General features: G+C 40.3%; 1 protein-coding gene across 9 annotated transcripts in view; it reads right to left on the bottom strand.

The window, feature by feature from the left end:
- Positions 1-9,574: 9,574 nt before the first annotated feature.
- The window catches only part of LOC123501354, an 11,597-nt gene continuing 443 nt past the window's right edge, over positions 9,575-20,728 (bottom strand). Inside the window, exons 1-5 of one of the 9 annotated variants that reach the window (XM_045250143.1) lie at positions 20,718-20,728; positions 19,272-19,429; positions 17,696-18,636; positions 16,488-16,616; positions 9,575-10,148 (exon numbers count right to left, since the gene is read on the bottom strand). The exon at positions 20,718-20,728 is cut by the window's right edge and continues 442 nt beyond it. In XM_045250143.1, coding sequence (XP_045106078.1) covers positions 9,627-10,148; positions 16,488-16,616; positions 17,696-18,636; positions 19,272-19,383 — 1,704 coding nt within the window. In that variant the 5' untranslated portion in view covers positions 19,384-19,429; positions 20,718-20,728 and the 3' untranslated portion in view covers positions 9,575-9,626. The other 8 variants (XM_045250147.1, XM_045250146.1, XM_045250145.1 and 5 more) reach the window with 8 other exon arrangements.

Raw genomic sequence — 20,728 nt, 5'->3', positions numbered from 1 at the left:
CCTCATCTGAACCCTCCACGAATGCATGAATCAAACCAGTGTACATTATCATATAACATTTAATTGAGACAAGTCGCCTTACACAGTAGAAAAGGAGGAAGAGTGGAAACAAGCTGGCACAGGGAGCACTACGCTAGACTGAAAGACACTCACTCTCTCTCCCACTACTGTATAAAATCAAGCTTACCAGAGAATCAATTAGAAAAATGCTATACAGAAAGTTGCTATAGAATCTTGTCTTAACCAAATCCCATCACAAGACTTTTTTTTTTTTTTATTTAATTTCTACCTATTTTACTTTTTTCTTAGTATGCTAAAGTGCATTATCCCCTCCACTGAACACAATCACAGGACCCTTTTCATTTTACAATTTTTCTTCAGCATGTCAAGGAGTCTGGCCAAGCATGAATTTTTTGGGGGTGAGAGGCATTTCAACTTGTCACTTACAAAAAAGTTATGCATAAGTCCCACCCAAAAAGGTTAATCAATTTAGTTCTGCAAGTGTGTTGAGATACAGCTCATGGCACAAGGAGGATGAAAAAATAAATTATCTTCACCAATTATGACACTTCAACTTATCACTCCCATACAAGTTAACCACAAGTTCTCAATAAAAGCAACCAATTTAGTTCTGGAAGTGTTTTGATATGTAACCCTCTAGATAAATCAAGTATTCAGTTAAACAAGATTCTATAATAACTTTCTCCAAGGTGTTGTCATGTCCCTTCACAAACACTGCCCTTTCTCTCTCCCTCTTTCTCTTTCTCTGTAGCTCATTGGCTGAAGCAGAAACATCTTACTGGTCATCTATTCTTAGGTTTTATGTGAGCTATGTACAAGAATATCAGTTATGTCTTATTCCCTCAGCCAGTGAGCTAAAGGGTAAGGCTTGTGAAGGTACTGAAGTGCACTGTAGGAGTAGTATACTGACACACACCTTCACATGAACAGGCTAGAATAGTGATTCATAAAGGTAAATGTCTGTTCATGTCTACAGCTTTCCACAGTTTTATGCATTTTGAAGAGCTTATCATTTTTGTCTCTTAAATGAATAAAGAAGTGAAGAAATGTCCCACATGAATTTACATTTTTTTTGTTTTAGTGATTCATGTGGGATATTTCTTTTGATAGTCATTCAATGAAGAACGAAGGAAGATCTGGTATGAATCAATAAAGAATCTGGTTATTGATTTACATACATACTTAATACAAAGAGAAATAAAAAATCATCATAATATAGCAAGAGCTGTCTTTACCTCTTCTCAAATAATACTACCTGTAATAATAATAATGATAATGATAATGATAATGAAAATAATAATAAACTTCAGTCATGCATCTCTCATTCATTCAGACACATACACACAAGTACAAAATAATACACTGCTTTCTTTTGTTTTTTATGGCTTGCATGGATCATTAGAAACACTCACAACACAGCACAATGCAACACACAGCCACCACTCCCCAGCCTTGGCCAAACCTGACACTCAGATATGTTTTAGTGGACCCACGATTTAACTGTCTACTGTTTGTGTGCTATACCTAACAACTTCATGGCTCTGGTCTACAATACTGGTTGTCTGCCTTCCCAGCCTTCCTTGTTCTTGTTTACATCTGTTTCTACCTGTGTGCTTCCTATTAACCTCATGAACTTGGTCCACACTATATCAGTAACTTTCTTCTCTCATTACGACTATTTCTTCAAAACCACACAGGGATGGTAAGTTAGATTCTAATTTTTTTTTTCCTACTGATGGTATACAAAGCTTGTTAATCACTTGGATCGTGAAAATGCTAATAACATCCACTGTCACTTGAAATAAAACACCCGAAAACACCACGAACTTCCACAAGTATCTTTCTCAACTGTCGCTATAATTATGAAAAACACTCTTGAAGATACCATTAATCTCCAATAGAGCCTGTTAAACCATTACTGGAATAAAGGACCCTTGAAAACACCATTAATTTCCACTAGACCCTTAAACTGCCACTAAAAACACTCTTGGGGGACACCACAGTGACCTCCACTAAAGCCTGTTGAGAGTAGCTGGGATAATGCAAGGAAACATCTGAGAATATGACTCGTAAACCAAGGCGACATCAAGGTCCATTCTTAAACACTTTGTTCTCTCACAAAGACTATTCCATCCTCAAAAGGACACAGAGGTGATAATCCTGGTTCTCATATGTGTTTCTCTAGTTAATAATGTAGATATCTTGTTAATCTGTCACTAGAACTATAAAAACATTCTTGAAAACCAGTGTCCCTTCAACTGGAACCTTCTGAATGTAGTGAGGTGAGCTACAGAAGTGTTTCAGAATAAGAAACCACAAACCATGAAATATGCCAAGACCTTCTTCCCTTCATGAGATGCCAAAGATGCTAACTAGCCAAGGTTAAGGAGTGACAGCATATCCACACTTAAAGCTGGCGGCTCTTTCTCTCACCTCCCGAAAACCACAAAGACACCACACGTCGACACACACGCGCATACAAAACGTGTATACATAGACACACAAATAGTCGGTGGTTAATTAAGAGCTGCATTAACATATGTGTCTCAACGTAACGGTGCTGTTTGGATTACATTCTGGTTATGGTGGTTATAGCAGTGATAGTGGTGGTGGTGGTGGACTGTCTGGTTACTTATGTTTCTCCTCTCTCCCCATATACACTCTCTACAGGGGCTATTCATGTTCCTCCTGTACCTATGGCAACATATGGGAGGCATTTTTCTTTATGTCCCCTACTATGGCATCAGGAATGTAGAGAGATGATAACGCCTGTTCCTCCTCTTATTCATTCCACTTATATTTTTCCAATTAGGAAATAAGGAGAGATGAAACCTTTGCCTCTCACTCTCACTCCCATCACCACCACTGCCACCGCCAGCACACCCTCCTGTGCATAAAGCAGTGACACACATACTCTTACTTGGCACCTCAACACTGCACCTCAGCTTTGTCTAGCATTACATCTCTATACAGTTCTGAAATTACCACTACATATATGCAATTCCATTATCATTAAGTAGTATACCATTATAAAATATGAATCAATCTGGTTCTGTTTTTCCATATACATACATACATACATATTATCTATTATGATCATACCGAAAGTAATAGCAATGATAATAATAATAATAACTGATGACAATAATAATAATAATTGCCTAAAAAGGATGCAATAGAAATCTCCTTAAGTCACTAAATCTATATGTACTTATGCAAACATGACTTCAGTAACTGGAGGAGAAAGAAAAGAAGAAAGGAAGGAAGGAAGTCACAGCAATATAAAGGAAGGTATCAATCAGATGCTTAACTATACATCACTAGCGGTAATCAAATATACGGCGCTACACTTGCATAATAAAAGCTATCACTGAAGTGACCGGACGCAGCCACCACCAGCAGACTCCAAAAGAGAACGCCACTGGTAGCTTTGTGCCAGCAACTTTGTGGTGAGGCGTGTGGTTTGGCTGTCCCTTGAGAGGTGAGCCGCACCACACTGCCAAGGCCTCCTGCACTTAACTGACTAGAGAAGGACCACTAATACAGCTTGTTGCTAACACAGACTGCACACCTACAGACTCAAAGACCTGCTTCACTAGTCCTCAGAACACAGGCTGGCTGCAAATCAAGTTTAAGGTTAAGGAAGGGTACTTTTGGTATGTTATAAGGAGGTATCATGCAACTGGCAGTACATACATAGGTGGGTGGATAATTCTACGATGCATGCTATGAAAAGAAATGTTTCTGATGTCGGGTATGTGACACGTGTTGATCTTAATTACATGACAGAAGTGGGAAGAGCTAACCTAGTATGGAGGATGATAAAAAGATGACACATATGAACACACATGAGCACACACACACACACACACACACACACACACACACAGTATAGTCACACATAGATACACATACACACATCATTGTAGTAATCATCTTAGCCAGACGCCTTCAGTCAGGTACACAACCAAGATTTGGAATATTTCTGAGATTCATCAAGGTCTGCTCAGTGAAGGGAGATATGTGAGTAGGTACACAGCTTTGGCACTTAACAGATAATGCAAAATCCAGCCACAGTAAGCAGCAGCAGCAGCATCCATCAAACTTAAGTCAGATTTAGCGCACTGGAATAGAGGACAAGATAAAGGATAGAGGAGGATAACTCAGTAATGAAGGGAATTGAGAGGAGGGATAAAGATGAGAGACATAAGAAATAAAGGTCAGATTCAGCATAACAGAAGAGTACAAAATGGAGAAGTTATCACCCAGTGAAAAGAGTAGGAGAATATGAAGAGTGCAAAATTAAACAAAAAAGAAACAGAATACAAAAAAAAACCTTATGCACTGGATGAAAAATACAAGCAATTTCTGGATATACTTGAAAATGCAAGGAAGAAAAGTGACAATGCAAAGAGAGGACACAGAGAAGAAATATAAAATGCTAGAATAGAACTGAAGAATGAACAAGTCTCAGAATTTCTGGCTGAGAAACAGAAATAAGAAGAGTTGAGTTAGAAAGCAATGAAAGTAGAAAAGACAAGTACGGATGAGGATGAGTGAGTATATGAAGAAACAATACATAGGACTTCCCAAGAGATGCAAGGAAGAATCAAAGACAGTGAGGAAAGATACAATGCAAGGCTGAGGATGAATGAGAATACTTGGAAGGAATGTTAGGAATACAAAGGGAATACTGCAATCTGGAGGAATACAGTGAGAATACATAGGATAACTAGATTCTGACACTGATGGAAATATTTCCTATCGCAATTTGTAAATAAGAAATGTATAAAAATCATTCATACAAGCAAATCTATACAGCACATATATGAAAATAAGAAAAATAGAAAAAAAATATTACACATTTCACTTTGGCAAAATTCCTGATGGCAAGTTAATTTCACTCTTGGCAATAAAATCGTTGTGATCGTTAACCGAGACATGACGAATGAAAAAAAAATAAATAAAATAAAATTGAAAAAAAAAAATATACATAAAATAAGTTTGTGCAGAGAAATGAGGCACAAGGAGGAATGCACAGGAATGATACGGTAACTTGTGGTCAAAATGAGGTAACTAACACTTGTTAGCTTCATACGAATATAAAGCCTTAATGAGCTATAACATGAAGATCATTGTGTTGCACCCTGCCTTGGAATATTGGAGACACAGGGAAACTGGCAAACTAAGGGACAGACACGACGGAAACACAAATTGCTTGATGTAACTTTCCACAACACCTGTCATACAGCACCACTACCATCAATGTTCTATGGAACTGAATTGGCAGGCAAAAATAATGACAATAATAACAAAGCTGTGGTAGGATAAAAACACAGTAAACATCCAAAGAAAATGCCAATAGGTAACAGCAAATAGGATTAATCAATGAGAAGTGAAGTGCTGCAAATTAATAGAGCAAGTATTCTGAATGTATTAATATGGAAACAAGTAGAAATTAGTGAATTGAGGGATAGATTCCATAGAGGACTTTACTGGGAATGAAACCTCACACAGGACACTCCAGGAAAAGCAAGCCAACACCTTATCTATCAGACTGACACAATTACCAGGGCCTGAGTGGACATCGGTGGGCCTAGGCTGTCCTGCTACAGTCATGGTATGGATTCAGGTTCTTGGATACTGAAGGTTTGACAGGTTAATGTGAGAAGGCAAGGAATCACTGCAGACTTTTCCCTTGATTTGTCCTTAAACATATGTGAAGGATTCCTTGATGAGGTAAAAAAGTACTACCATGAGTTCCAGTTCCTTCTACATAGTTAATGTAAACTTTTCAGTGTATTCTAAAAAGTAAAACTAATTTTTCTGAGCCACTTCTAAAAACTGAAATGAAGAGAAAAAGAAGAAGCAGCAAACTTTTCAATCCTTTCCCCACACACACACACAAAAAAAAAAATAAATAAATAAATAAAAAATAAATAATAATAATAATAATAATAATAATAATAATAATAATAATAATAATAATAATAATAATAATAATAATAATAATAATAATAATAATAATTAATAATAGAAAAATAAAAAAAAAAAACGCCGCTCAAAACCTGAACAAACCCGAGCACCGAAATACAAGACACCACAATAACTAAAAGTAAAATACAAAGCACAATCATTACCATCAATTTTGTGCGACCACCAACTCACAAAAATTCACCCCAAGAAAACTTGTCCCTTAATCATTTTCTCTACTATAGCATATCTAGTTAGGTTAGGCTGGGCTGAGCTGGGTTGGGTTGAGTTGGGTTGGATTACTTTAGGTTAAGTTGGGTTTGAGTTAGGACTGAATAGGTTATCTTGGATGATTAGGTTTGATTAGGTTACATTAGGTTGGGTTGGGTTAGGTGAGGTTTAAGCTGAAAAAAAATTCTTATGGGGGAGAAATAGATTAGCATCAATATTTTCATGGAAGAATCTTTGTAGGATGGTATTTACAATAGCACAACATAGCAACCTTCACTTCCATTGCCTGGCTGCACCTGAGACAGCACCAGCACCACCACAACACACGAGTCCTTCCTGCTGACCTCACTCAACAATCTGGAATAAACTAAAGCTTGAATTGACTACATATAGAATCATGAGCTCCACTTTCCTCTCTAATTGTCCCTTTAAGCAGTCCATCCACCTCTGCTTATATCTTCCTCTTCATCTCCACTACACAAACTAAATGCATGAGCAAATTCAAAAGATCACACACAGCTAAGCAATGTTGACTATTTCTTGAGTGGGCAAGGATAAGTTAGGTTAAGTTATCTTAAGATAGATTAAGTTTAACATAGCACAATCTATCTTGGCCAGGATAAGTTATGTTGAGTCAAGTCAAGGTTAGTGAAGTTCAGCATAACCTAATCTTAACCTAATTTCATGCACCACAAAAATAGGTGAGATGGTTGGTTGATCTAGGTGAAAGCCTACAAATACTTCTTCAGGTGGGGGAAAAAGGAAGCCACTTCATAATACTGAATAACAGGCAGTGATGAGAGACAAGAATGAGTATTGGCTGTGTTGTACTGACAAACTGCTAAGCTAAATTCATCTGCAGCGACAGAAACAAGCGTGGAGTGAATGAGACGAATAGGAAACAAACACTGATTCCAGGTTGTGCTGTACTGACAAACCAACTAACTTCATGTGCAACGAGGGAGACATCGTGCGCGTATCAGTTTGAAAAGGACGATAAGTTAATAGGAATCCCGTAACATTTTCTCCTCAACGGATCATCACAGCTAGCGGGACATGGCACAGAGAAACATCAAGTGGAGGTGTTGCTCTTGAAAGAACCTCAAAATTGGTCATCACATACTGCTGGCTAACTCTTGACAAACTCACTTGCTCAAATGGTGAGAAACACAGACACCATTGACTGCTAAGAATAATAAAGAAATAAACCTCTTTGCAGCTACGACTAAAGCTACTGTGAATCATTAACTAGTGAATCTTGCCACACAGCAACACACGAGGTGCTCTCTGGAAGTGAAGTCACCTCACCAACGCAGTGATTTAGCCAATGAGACGAGGGCACATGCTCTGAAATGCTCTGTTCTCTCATGACAATTATTTTTCAAGGCCACTGAGATGATTAGTTATGTTCTTATGATGTTTTCTCTCACTGTTGATGCAGAATCCTTGCATGACTATTTCTATAAACACTCTTGAAAACCTGCAATGACTTCCATTTGAGTGTACTACAAGGTGTCATGATGGGACGCCAAAACATTTGAGGACACGGCCTGAACACTCCTGCTAGCAGTACATAAACGAGAAACACAAGCCTAATCCTGCACAAGCCCACGCAGCGATGCACACAGAAAATTTGATGAACGAGAAGTTCCTGCAAGTTTACATACAAACTCTTACACATTGATAAAAACCACATGTATAGTACTTGAGTAAAGCAGTCTGCAGTGACAGACTTGGGGATTCATTCTCTCTCTTTCTTGGGGTGCGGAGAAACACAGCCAATAGACGCCTGTTTCGGGGACTTTGGGGCATTACAATGTTGAGATCCAATCTATGCCAAGAGTCACGTCTGTTGAGGTCACTGGAAGAGGAGTCTTCCATCCACTAGTCTCAGCAGAGCAGTCATGTGCTTCACCTTCACCCGCCCTGGCTGTCTTCACTCGTCCCCATCCTGTCCCATCCCCCTGAAAGCAGCTTGCCTCCAGGGGAAGTCACACTAACATTACAGCACCTCACAGGCCACTGCTCCTATGACACAGTATAAAACTTATTAATAAGTTAAAATTATCTCTTCTCATTTGCTTTCCTGCTCCCCTTTTCTATCTATCACTTACTCTCTCTCCTCTATCGCTTTCTCCCAGACTTTGGTCCCATCCATGGCAAAATTTGTTCCTCTGGACACCAGACGTCATATATTTATATACAAAAAAGTTGTGGTTTTGTTCATGTCTCACTTTTGCTCACGTGAACACAACAGAATGAATGTCCTTACTTGCTAAGACCACATGCAGATAAATCTGGTACAAACTCAAGGCAGAACTCCACCTGCAGCTTTAATGGGTGACTGAGACATTGTCACAGGAAGAGCCTCATAATGGTAATACTCTCTTAAAGGCTTGCACTGACTGTCCTCCTCGGGGCACACTCACACGTCACTACCACAACACAGACTCGCTTAATATGTTTCACTCAGCCTTTGGTCTAAGCCCCGGCAGGCACGTATGATGAAAAGAAAGAGTTTTTAGGATTCCACTTTGTGAAATCATATAATGCTGCTTCCACCACATACACCTATTGTAAGACACATCATACAAAGCTATGTTCTTTGTAACACTGGAAAGTTCCAGAAAGGTCCAGGTCACAATTCCTAAAATAAATGTTTTCTTATTATATTTATGCAAGATATTTAAAGGTGCCTGGCCACTCCAGAACACCTGCACACATGTCCACAACAACACTTCAGCGCCACACACACACACACACACACACACACACACACACACACACACACACACACACACACACACCATCATTAAGCACTGGAAGTTGTATGAACATGATCAATCTGGAGGATATCAAACTAATCAGGTATACAAATGATCTGGAGGTAAGAGTAATAACAAACCAGTCAGAAATACAACTAATCTGGAAAACGTTACTGGTATCTGGGAATACCTCACAGAATGGCATCAGGAAACAGCTGCACACTGTCAGTCTGGTGAGTCAAAGAGAAAACACAAACACAAGAGGTAGCTTCAACTCTGGGAAAGAGAGGAAGAAAAAAAAAAAAAAAAAAAAAAAAAAAAATCCTATACTGAATCAGAGATGAAAAAAAAAAGGGAGACGTAAGATAAAAAAAAATAAATAAATAAAAAAAAATAACAACATGAACGACCTCAGCACAAATAAAAAAGAATAAAAAGAAAAAAGATAAACAGAGGAAGAAAACATTAGGACAGCAAGAAACAAGCTAAACTAAGCAACAGATATCACTGAGAAAAAACAAAGACCTTGACACTGAGAGGAGGAACTGTCACCAAACTAAATCCTCTCTCTCAAAAAAAAAAAAAAAAAAAAAAAAAAAAAAAAAAAAAAGAGAGAGAGATCAGAGCTTAGTACATTTATGGCTCCAGCATAGTGCAGTTGCTGATCTCCTCTGCATCACTTGCCTTTTTCTCCTCGGGTGGCGGCTCTTCCACCTGCAGAGGCACCCTCACTACAGCTTTCTCATAAATAGGGTTTTGGAAGGTGTCAAAGCGGCGTCCAAGACCACTCATGGGGTACCTCTTGCGATAGACAACCACAGTAATGATGATGATGAGCAACAGCAGCCCAGCGAGTCCTGCACCAGCGATGATGATGGTGTACATGTCCTCCTTTAGATTAAGGTTGAGAAGGCCAGTAAAGATTCCCCCAGTGCCTTCTGTGGTGTTGGAGGAAGGCTGCTGTGTTGTGTCCAAGGTGTCGTTTGATGAGTACTCGTCGTCTTGATCAAAGCCGAATGTTGGGTACAGCTTCATCTCTTGGTCACCTTCTATGTCAGGTTCTGAAGTGGTGTAGTCCTCGCCGTCCTTCTCCACCTCTGTCTCCCCTTCGTTGTTCAAATCCATCATCACGTCTCCATCATCTTTCACCACAGTGTCCTGGAAGTGGATGGTGAATCAGGGAGGGTGTTAAGTCACCATGGAATTGGTGTGAGAGTGAATGCCTGTTTGCCAATTGCCATGCTGATGTGTTGAAAGGGAAAGCCATCACTGCTACTACGATTCTGTTAAAATAATGATTTTGTTAGTTGCCTTCTCTTATTTTGTCTATATGAGATATAACTTTATTACAGTTTAGTTAAGTAATACCTCTCACCTAATATAATGTACTTTTATTATCTTAATACTAGTTAGCTTCCTCATCCTCCTTCTTTCTTTTTTGTTTACTACAGTGATTCAGTTAGGAAATACATACCTCTTAATAAACACAAAAATCCAAGAAATGTTACTGTTCAACCTGTCCCTTCACTAAACATACCACGATCGATGTGAAATAAGAATAGAAAATAAAATACAATAAAAATAAAATAAAATAATAAATAAGTAAATAAATAAATAAATAAAAATACAAGTAGCTTATAAAAAACATAATTCATGATTCCCTTTAGTACTGTCACAAATAACAGTTGAGTAAGATCCTGTATGGGTTTCCTTTCAATAGTGTTCAGTTAAGTATCAGCAGCTGGAGGAAGTTCAGACTGAGAGAAAATACAAAAAACACAGGAAGTCACTGGAGCATCACTCAACTTTGTCCAAGACTATAGACACAAATGAGTCTCTGCTGGTAGCTATTATTAAACCCACAGGAAATGCAAAGGCTATCTGTAATACTTTGTTCTCCCATACCAATTGTTTTCAAAGGCCACAGAGATGATTCCTTGAGTTTCCATGACCAATTTAATTTTTTTCCCAATGTCATAGTCTAATCTTCACCAAACTATCACTTCACAAATCCAAGTAACATCCACTACAGCCCATTAAAAGTGGCCATAAAAGTGCTGAAACATTTAAGAATTATAAGTGAAGGTTACATGAATCAAACACTATAGAGATATCTCATTCTGGTAAAGATCTGAGGCAGGAAAAGATGGTAGTCATCTTGGTGCCTCTGTCATGCATTAAGGGAAGGGCAGAGGCTTACCTTGCAGTGAAGTCTCTGCCTCCTTTACCTGCATAAGGATGAAGGGACATGGCACATCTACTCTCTCTATACATATGCTTAGTTCTAGTACAGAGAAATGTTGAGGTGTTATGGTTTATGAGTTGCCATATGTGTGTTGGTGATGCAGTGCAACTCTCCAGTACCTGATGTGCTTGGGAGTGGAAGGTTGTGTTAGTACATAGTTAGTATTGTTATTCTTAAAGTTTCTGGAAATGTAACACTTGAATGCGAAGTCCAAGACACATTTAGAAATAATTAATAAAAACTTACTGTATACCAAGTGCTGTATACTCAAACATAAAACAGACATATACAAACACAATAGGTATTAATTCCTCAAACTCATGCATACATTCATACTCATACACATGCACCATCCATGCAATGGGAGGGTCTTACTCACTTAGAATGAACCTAACCTAACCTAAGGAACCATTCTGCATCTTGTTATCTAAAGCAGACACATTCCCTCACATTCTTTTACTTTTCTACCTCGTCAGTTTTGCAAATTCCACTTCTACACTGACCACGAAAGGAGGTGGACGTGTGTGGGTCTCTCCGCTCTCCCTCTCTGAGAGCATACACGGCGGTCCTGTCTTGTTTTCTATTGGTGCTTTTATTAATTTTACTTGATTTTAATATGTTCATTGTCTAACTTTTATTTGCTTTTAAATCTTACCTTTCACTCATTTCTTGATGATGTGTAATTGGTAAGTGCCTAAGTGGTAGTTTGTTTTGGTGTTGGATTGTCGCTGTGTTCCTGGTCTGGCAGGTTGGTGCCTCACTCATTCATTACTGTCATCTCTGTGTTGCCGAGATAACTAATTGTGCTGTGTGCCGGCAGGGCAAGAGTGATGTTGACGTTCGTCAACCGTCCTTACCTTGTTGCCAGGTTTGTTTTAACAAGCATGCTCCAACCTCAAATTCTGTAGCCCATCACTGTGCGTGTGTGAATGGTGCTCCTATTATTATTGATGAAGTGCTATGCTACTTATCTAATATGCTGCGTGATAATATGTCTGTTTCTTCTCTTGTTGATTACTTGGTGCTGTGGAATGGCATCTCTAACAATAATCTAACCACTGCTGCTGCTGTAATACTGAACTTGATTCCTACATATGAAGCTTCATTGGAAGAAACAAATGATAATTTTCCTGGGCGTCGTGAGTTGGTACTTAAGATTGTTAGCGCTCTACAAAGTCAGGAGTTTGAACAACTAGTTATCAAACCTGTGTTTGTTGCTGTTTCGCTTGATAAGCTTCCTCCTAATCCGTTAGCGGCTGCTATACCCTCGTCGGATGTCTCAATGGTAATGCAGATTATTGATGATTTAAGAGCAGATGTTTATGATAAGATTAATAGCATCTGCGTCCAGACTGTCACACATCAGCAACTTGATACTAAACTGCATATTCTGAGTTCGACAATAGCTCAGGTTGGCCATCAGTCACCAACTACAACAACTTCTCAGTCTCACATTATTAATAAGCCTACTTTATCTCAGCAGATTTCAGAGACTTATGGGTTCAATACCGAGCGTCAGTGTCACACCTCTCCTACTAAAACTAATATTCGTCAGAGAAGAGAATGCGTTACTCAGTCTCCAGTCCCGGTCGCTCCTATAAAACTCTAGGCCTACTCCTATTATAGAGGCTGATGGTAGTGAGAGTGAGAATGGTGACACAAATGTTACATGGGCCACTGTGGCCAAGCGCAGGCGACAGGTGGTGAATGGGACCGGCACGGCAGAAACTGCTCAGCAACATGTAGGACGACTGAAAGTTGTACAACCCACAACAAAGATAATTATGAGTAGGCTTGATCCTGCCACTACAGAAACGGAACTGACTGCATATGTTAGAGATGCTGTTGATGTTATACCCACGAGCTGTACGAAACTTAAATCTAAATATGATACATACTCATCTTTTCTCCTTGTTGTATCAATGGATGAAAAAGATAAGATACTAGATGGATCAAAATGGATGGTTGGTACACTTATCAAACCATTTGTAAATAAATCTAAGAAACAGACTCAGAATATCCAGTCTTTATAGAATGCCCATTAGTCCCCTCTTGATTGGGCAAACGTTTAAAAATTGGTTTTATTAATGCACAATCTGTTCATAATAAGCATACTATTTTATTTGATTATATTTTAGAAAATGATTTTGATATGTTTTGTTTAGCTGAGACCTGGCTTCTTGACACCAATACTCAGGAAGCTGTTGATCTTACTCCTGCAGGTTATGCTATTGTTAGGAAAGATCAGAAGAAACAACACCGTGGAGGTGGCCTGGCTGTTGTACTCTGTTCTACCATTTGTCATAGAATTTGTAGAGTTCCTACGTTTAGTTCCTTTGAGGTTTTACTTTTAAAAATAACCATTTTTAACACTATTCTTTCTCTTTTAGTCATTTACAGACCACAGCGACCTGAACCCCTGTCTCAGTTTTTATCTGACTTTAAAGAGCTTTGTGAGTTTCTTTTGGATGTGAATCATCCCATCCTTATGTTAGGTGATTTTAATATTCATGTAGACAAACCAGAAGCTGGTGGTGCTTCCAGGTTTGCTGACATTCTTTCCTCTTATCATTTTAAGCAACATGTAAACTTTCCTACTCATACATTAGGCCATTCTCTAGACCTTGTGATTTCTTGCCTCAAGGAGTTAACAGAAGTTTATTCTGTTCTACCCGGTGAATATTTAACTGATCATTGTGCCGTGCATTGCTCATTGTCTGTAAACAAACCCTCTACACCTCGACGGACTATTACTATGAGACGACTTGTTGATATAAATATTGAACAGTTTCGTAAAGATATTGCTACATCTCTTGGACAGCCTGTGCCGAACCATACCACTGTTGAGAGTATGGTTTCTCAGTATAATCATGTGTTGGGTAGACTATTAGACGAGCACGCTCCTCAGTATACTCGTAGTGTCTACATTAGACCTGATTCCCAGTGGTATAATCAAGATGTTACCTTAGCGAAACGTGAGAAGCGAAAATATGAGCGGCAGTGGCTGAAGAGCAGGCGTCCTGACCATTTATCTGAATTTAAACGTAACCGAAACATGTTTAATAGAAAGATTAAGATGGCTAAAACTACTTATTACCGAGAAAAATTAATAGCTTGTCATCGTGATACCTCTGAGTTATTCAAGGTTTATAATACCATTGCTGGACATAGAAAACCACATTTGTATCCTGAATGCAACAGTGATCAACAGCTTGCCGATGATTTTGTCAACTTCTTCCATCAAAAAGTTCATAATATTCGAGAACAACTGGACGAATTTCCCTCTACCTTATCCACTGAGACTCATAGTTGTCGTACCTCTATGTCTGAATTCAATCCTGTTTCTGAACAAACAGTCCGAAGAATTATTATGTCACTTCCCAACAAGTCATCCTCTTTGGACCCTATTCCTACCTCTCTGTTGAAACAGTGTGTTAATGAGATACTTTCTTATATATGCACTTTTTATTAATCTGTCTTTGTCTACTGGCCATCTCTGTGTCTCTCTTTAAACTGCTGTAATTACCCCAATACTTAAAAAAACGTCTCTTGATCCTGTATTTGCCAATTACCGTTCTATCTCTAATTTGCCGACTTTAAGTAAAATATTGGAGAAGGTGGTCTCACAACAACTATCTACATACATATACACAAACAACCTTGCTGACCCTTGTCAGTCTGCTTATCGTCCCAATCATTCTACTGAGCTTGCTCTTTGTCGCCTTCTTAATGATGCTCTAATGGAGGCAGACAGAGATAATGTTACAGCTCTCCTTCTTCTTGATCTCTCTGCTGCATTTGACACTGTCGACCACGACATTTTACTCAAACGGCTTGAGAATATATTTGGAATACATGGTGTGCCTCTCAAGTGGTTTGAAAACTATATAAAGGGGCGTGTTCAACAGGAATCCATTAATAATTCAAAATCTTCTGCGATTCCTCTTCTTTACGGTGTGCTGCAGGGTTCTGTCCTCAGACCATTGCTTTTTTGTTTGTCGTGTGCCACAGGATTCTGTCCTCAGACCATTGCTTTTTTGTTTGTATGTTTGTCCCTTGGCTATGTTTGTTATTGTGGCAAATGGTCTTAACCACATGTATTATGCTGACGACCTACAGGTGAGAGTTTCGTTTCCAATATGTGAACATGAGGCTGCCCTCAGATTACTGCATTCTGGATTGGAAAAAATTATAGAATGGATGCATACTAATAAGTTAAAGATTGATATAAATAAAACTGAACTTCTGTTCATGGGGAAATCCTGCCAGCAGAGTTGTCTATCTTTTCAAGAGTTTACCCTGCAAGGGTCTGTGATCAGTGCTAGCACCTCAGTGCGTAGCCTTGGCTTTTTTATGAACAATGGCCTCAGTGTTAGTACTCACATTTCTGCAATCAAGAAATAAATAAATTGTAAGTTACATAATCTTTACAAGATTCGAGGTTATTTGAATGAGTTTTCTGCGAACGCTATTGTCCGAGCTGTAGTAATATCTACACTGGACTACTGTAACAGCTTGTTTTATGGTGCACCAGGTAGAGATATTACTTGTTTGCAGAGGCTTCTTAACTCGGCTGCGTTTTGTGTCAGGTACCAGTCGGCGAGATCACATCACTCCGGTTTTGAAGTACCTTCACTGGCTTCCCATAAAACAATGTGTTGAGTATAAAGTAGCTGTTATCATATATAAGACTATGTGTATGGAGGTTCCCTCATATATGTCTGAATTGTTGTTTCCCTATGTTTCCCTTCATCAGTTGCGCACTACGGAAATGGGCTTTCTTGGAGTGTCGCGCACGAACTCTTCTTTTGGTGATTGTGCCTTTTCTGTTGGTGGCGCTAAGCTTTTTAATACTCTACCTACTTCTTTTAGAAATAAAGACAGCTTGCCTTCTTTTAAAAAGGACTTAAAGACTTATCTTTTACACAGGCTTATGCCATGAATTCTTGATTTTTTTAGACTTCATTATTCTTATTGATTTTAATTGCTTATTGCTTTTTGTTTATATTTCACTTTTTAGTGATTTATTAATTTATATTTTAAGTGTGCGCTTTAAGATTTATTTCAGTAATTGGAAAGCGCATATAAATATTCATATACATACATACATACATACATACACATGAGCATTTCTGGAGGTTACAGGGAGTGGCAGGGAGCAGGGTGACTACTGAGGGCAGGAGGGGCCAGAGTGTGTGGGAGGGATGGCAGGGGTGGCAGGGGATGCTGGAAGAGGGTTGGGAGACACTCACCAGCTTCATCTCTTGCTCACTGTTGTCATCTGTAGTCAAGTTAGTGTCATTCTCTGGGGCTAAATCAGTAACATTGGCACTGTCCACACTCTCTACTGAATCCATTGGGGCATCAGACATCAGTTTATCCTGAAAGGCATTAAGACTTCAACATCCTCCTGGCACTCTCTATGCAATCTGTCATGAAAGGCTTAACATTCTTCACAACCTCTCACAGCTTCCTCTCACATTGATCTGCTGCTGGGACGCTGGTTGCTTTCTCTTCAGACTAACCGTCTTTTCATTTATACATATCAAGGAAACTGGCCAAGGGAAAGAAAAGCTCACTCAACATGCAGCACCCAAAAATGTCAAGTAAGGTAGTCAAAAGAAAAGTTGGTCAATTGAATTCCAGATGTGATGTGATGTGATACTTCCTTACTTGCTTGTTGTGTGTGTGCGTGTGTACTTTGCAAACACAAAATAAAGGGTTCATGCATGTACTGCCAAGCCAACTAAGGCTCTTCAACACACCACACACACAATCACATACACACTCACACTGACTCTTCCTATCTGTCTTAATGTGTAGCCCTGTTCACTTAATGGCAACCAAGCACAGGATGCAACCCAAGGGATTGTGGCCTCACTGTCACAGTGTGTGGTGTGCGTGATCTCAGTTCTACCCAAAGATCGGTCACAATGAGTTCTGAGCTCCTTTTGTATGGTAACGGCTGATTAGGCGACCAGCAAATGACTGTAGGTGAATAACACACACTTAAGATTGAGTAGAAAGCCCTCTCAAGTATCCCAAGAGAAAGGAAATAAATCGAACTGAAGACTTATTGTGGCACTGGTATAGTGGTGAGTGAAGATATGTGCAGGTTTATGGGTGCTGTAAGCCAATGAGATGTGGGAGGAGGGGTAGCAAGTGTGTCAGGCAACCCAGCTTGGTCCCGGTCAGTTGGTTAGCCAATGGGATGGTGCATGTTCAGTCATCTAAAAACTTTCACCAACCAAACCAAAACACAACAAACTTGAGCAAGGAACCAGTGACTGGCATACAGATAAACAAGTCAGAGGTGTGGAAACCTGAACAGTTTTAGGTCCCTGGAGGCAACACATTATAAAGCCAAACAGTGCTTTCAAATTCAAGGAAAACTTTAATGAGGAGAACTATCCATGTGAAGAAATTCATCTCACTTTGGAGTGAGAACAGAGTGCCTTACCTTGTCATGGAGACACACAGGAGGGTCACTCCAGGCCCCGTCCTTGCACCTCAACTTGGAAGGCCCGATGAGGGTGTAGCCATGGTTGCAGGAGTACAGTGCCACCATGCCCGACTCCAGCCGCTTGAACCCCACATCCCCATTCTCCAGGGAGGGTGGAATGAGGCAAGCCGCCTGCTGAGTGATGGTGAGGGAGCTCTTCTTGGTGGGTCCATCGGTGTTGTGGTACACCACAAACACGGTGTCAGACACAGTGTCCAGCTTGTAGTTGTCACTGTGTCCTGAACACCACTGCACATCCCAGCGTGGATTGGTGAGGGAGTCCTCGAACACAGTGAGGTGCGGCCGGATGTCTTTGGAGAGGGAAAGCGTAAGCTGCTTGTGCTGCTCCGTGTTGAGGCGCCACACGCACGTCTCAGGCAAAGATGATGCCTTGAACTTATGCTCAATCCTCTCCACCAAGGGATCTGAGGAGAGGATGTCCTCCGCACAAGTGGGCACTAAGCAGTGATTCTCTGTGCCCACCGCTGTGGTGTTGATGAGGCATGAATCCCCCGCCTGAGGGAAGGTTGCCAGGAAACCCTTGTCACAGGCCAGCGGAGGCTTCACTTCTGGCTCGTCATTTATCACATCTAAGGTGATGTTGAATGAGGCAATGTATTGACAAGCATTCTGGCCTTCCTCCAGCTCTAAGTTTGTGTCCTGGCGGAGATACAGCTCAAACATTGTGCCACGTGCCACCTCCTTGCACTCCTGGCAGGCATTCTCCCCCTGGCACTCTCCACAGTCCATGGGAACATGGTTTGCACTGCCATCTATGTAGATCATGACAGAGGACAGTCCCTTGAGCCGCATTCGATGCAGCTGTACTTGAAGTTGCTTGGGCGCCAACACCTGGTAGCACCTGTAACAGTGCCTGTCCTTCATGTCCTTGAGATCATCTGCAACACGTTCAAATTACATCAATACTTGTCCTGAAATGTCACTCCCATTCATACCGTCACAGAGAAGAGATACTGATTTCAAAGCATAAAGAATTGGTCATAAGAGACTTAATAGGAACTGGGCCTTTCATGACACTCACAGGAACCATGCAAGCCAAAATCGTCAGGATTTGAATGATCTTTTGGAAAGCCTTGACTGTTCTATCAGTACCAATTCTTGACCCACACCATGTCAGACTAATGAGTTCCATGTGACAAAATAAAACAACCAGACCTTAACTGCATACAAGACATTAACTCTCCTAAAAGTCATGATTTAATTGAACAAAAAAACACCCGACAGATAACATAGTGAATAGGAACATCCAAGGAAAATAGTGAGCAATAGAGTAAACCCAGTATTCAAGAAATGTTTTGTTCTCTCACCACATAGCCACATTTGCAAGGTTGTTTCTCCTATCAATAATGTTGATATCTCATAAATATGTTACTAGAACCATAAAAAATACCTTTGAAACCCAGTAGCTTTAACTAACTAGAGCCTTTTAGTTAGTGGAGCTGCAGCACAGAAGCTTTTCAGAAATTTATTCTGATGTATTAGAATGGGGACCTGAATGACTTCTGAGACTTACTGAGAAGAATGGTGTCTTGGTCCAATCTGATGCATTCTCCTGCTACACTAGGGGTCAGGAGTGGCAGGAACAGGGCTGCCAGCCCTACCCACGTGTACACCTCCAGTACCATCCTTGCTGCCTCTGTCCAGCAGCGCTACACCTTCTCTACATCACACCTAGAATGAGGGATGTTGGTTTTATAGATAATGTCTACCAAAGCTGCAGGAAAGGTTAAAAAAGTGGGCTATTATTGTGATATATGTATAAATATATCTACCATATCAAACAATATAATGGGAAAATTAATATGACTGTTATGATTATAAACACATGGATGTGTGGTGTGAGTTCAGTGCCACTGAATGATCAAGTTATTTCAGGGTACAAACTAAGTGTGTGTGTGTGTGTGTGTGTGTGTGTGTGTGTGTGTGTGTGCAAAGAATATATGTGAAATTCACACACACCAAAAAACTTTGTTTTACATAAAAAGTAATTGATAAAGATGGCTTCATATGTGATACTTTGTAAATAAAACAATTTACTAACTGAAGATTCATGGCGCAACAACGTATCCATATAGTACTATGGACATTAGGAAATGCCTGATGATTACTCATACTAATCACACTATCAATAAGTAACTGAGTCACCATTGTATGGGAGTGAGTCACACTAACACATCATGCAACACTCACATAGACACACTACTACGTTGCCTCCTCTTCACTCATTATATTCACCACCTAGCCTGGCCAACACACTGTGCCCTTCCTGTTATTCATTACATTTTTCACGTACCTCACTGTACTCTACCTACACATACATCCACACACACCAGCATCCTCTGCTACCTTTTCCCCGCCACACTGCTCACTTGCCTCCCATCACCCCCTCACTGAAACGTGTCTCGGCCGAAGGTTTACGAGTTACACACCGCGTCAATTATCCTTGTATTGCTCCACTCCCTCCCACTCACACAGTGCCGCCTCTGTCCCTCGTGGCCTTGAGATGATGATGCTTCACTCTTACCACCTTACCACACCTTTAAGTGCCACGAGTGCCTGACTGAGATTCACACCGCAACCTTCACACTGGCACTAAGTCGGAGTCAAGTGCCACCCTTTAGCACCAGCTCAGCCCAGCCCGGCAGCTGTAAGTGTGACGCCGCTAGTTAAACAGGCACTACTGGCACTATAGACGATGCAGTGCCAGTCTCAACTCATGACACACATGCACACACACGCCACCCACACTAAACAGAGCGGATGCAGCTGCTAGAATTCCCAATTAGGGTTTACAAGGGCACTCCTGTGTGGCGGTAGCGGCGCTACGTTGGACCGCCCCAAACGACCCTCTCCGTGTGCCTCTCCCTAATGTCCACATCTCCCTGATGTTCTACTGAGCATCCCCACACGCCCCCACACACCCTGACTCATCCCCAGCACGTAAATCCCCCCAGGGTACCTGCAGCAGGA

The sequence above is a fragment of the Portunus trituberculatus genome, chromosome 9 (assembly GCF_017591435.1).
Source record: "Portunus trituberculatus isolate SZX2019 chromosome 9, ASM1759143v1, whole genome shotgun sequence".
In the NCBI taxonomy this organism is placed as follows: domain Eukaryota; kingdom Metazoa; phylum Arthropoda; class Malacostraca; order Decapoda; family Portunidae; genus Portunus; species Portunus trituberculatus.
This window is presented reverse-complemented; position numbering and strand designations above follow the sequence as displayed.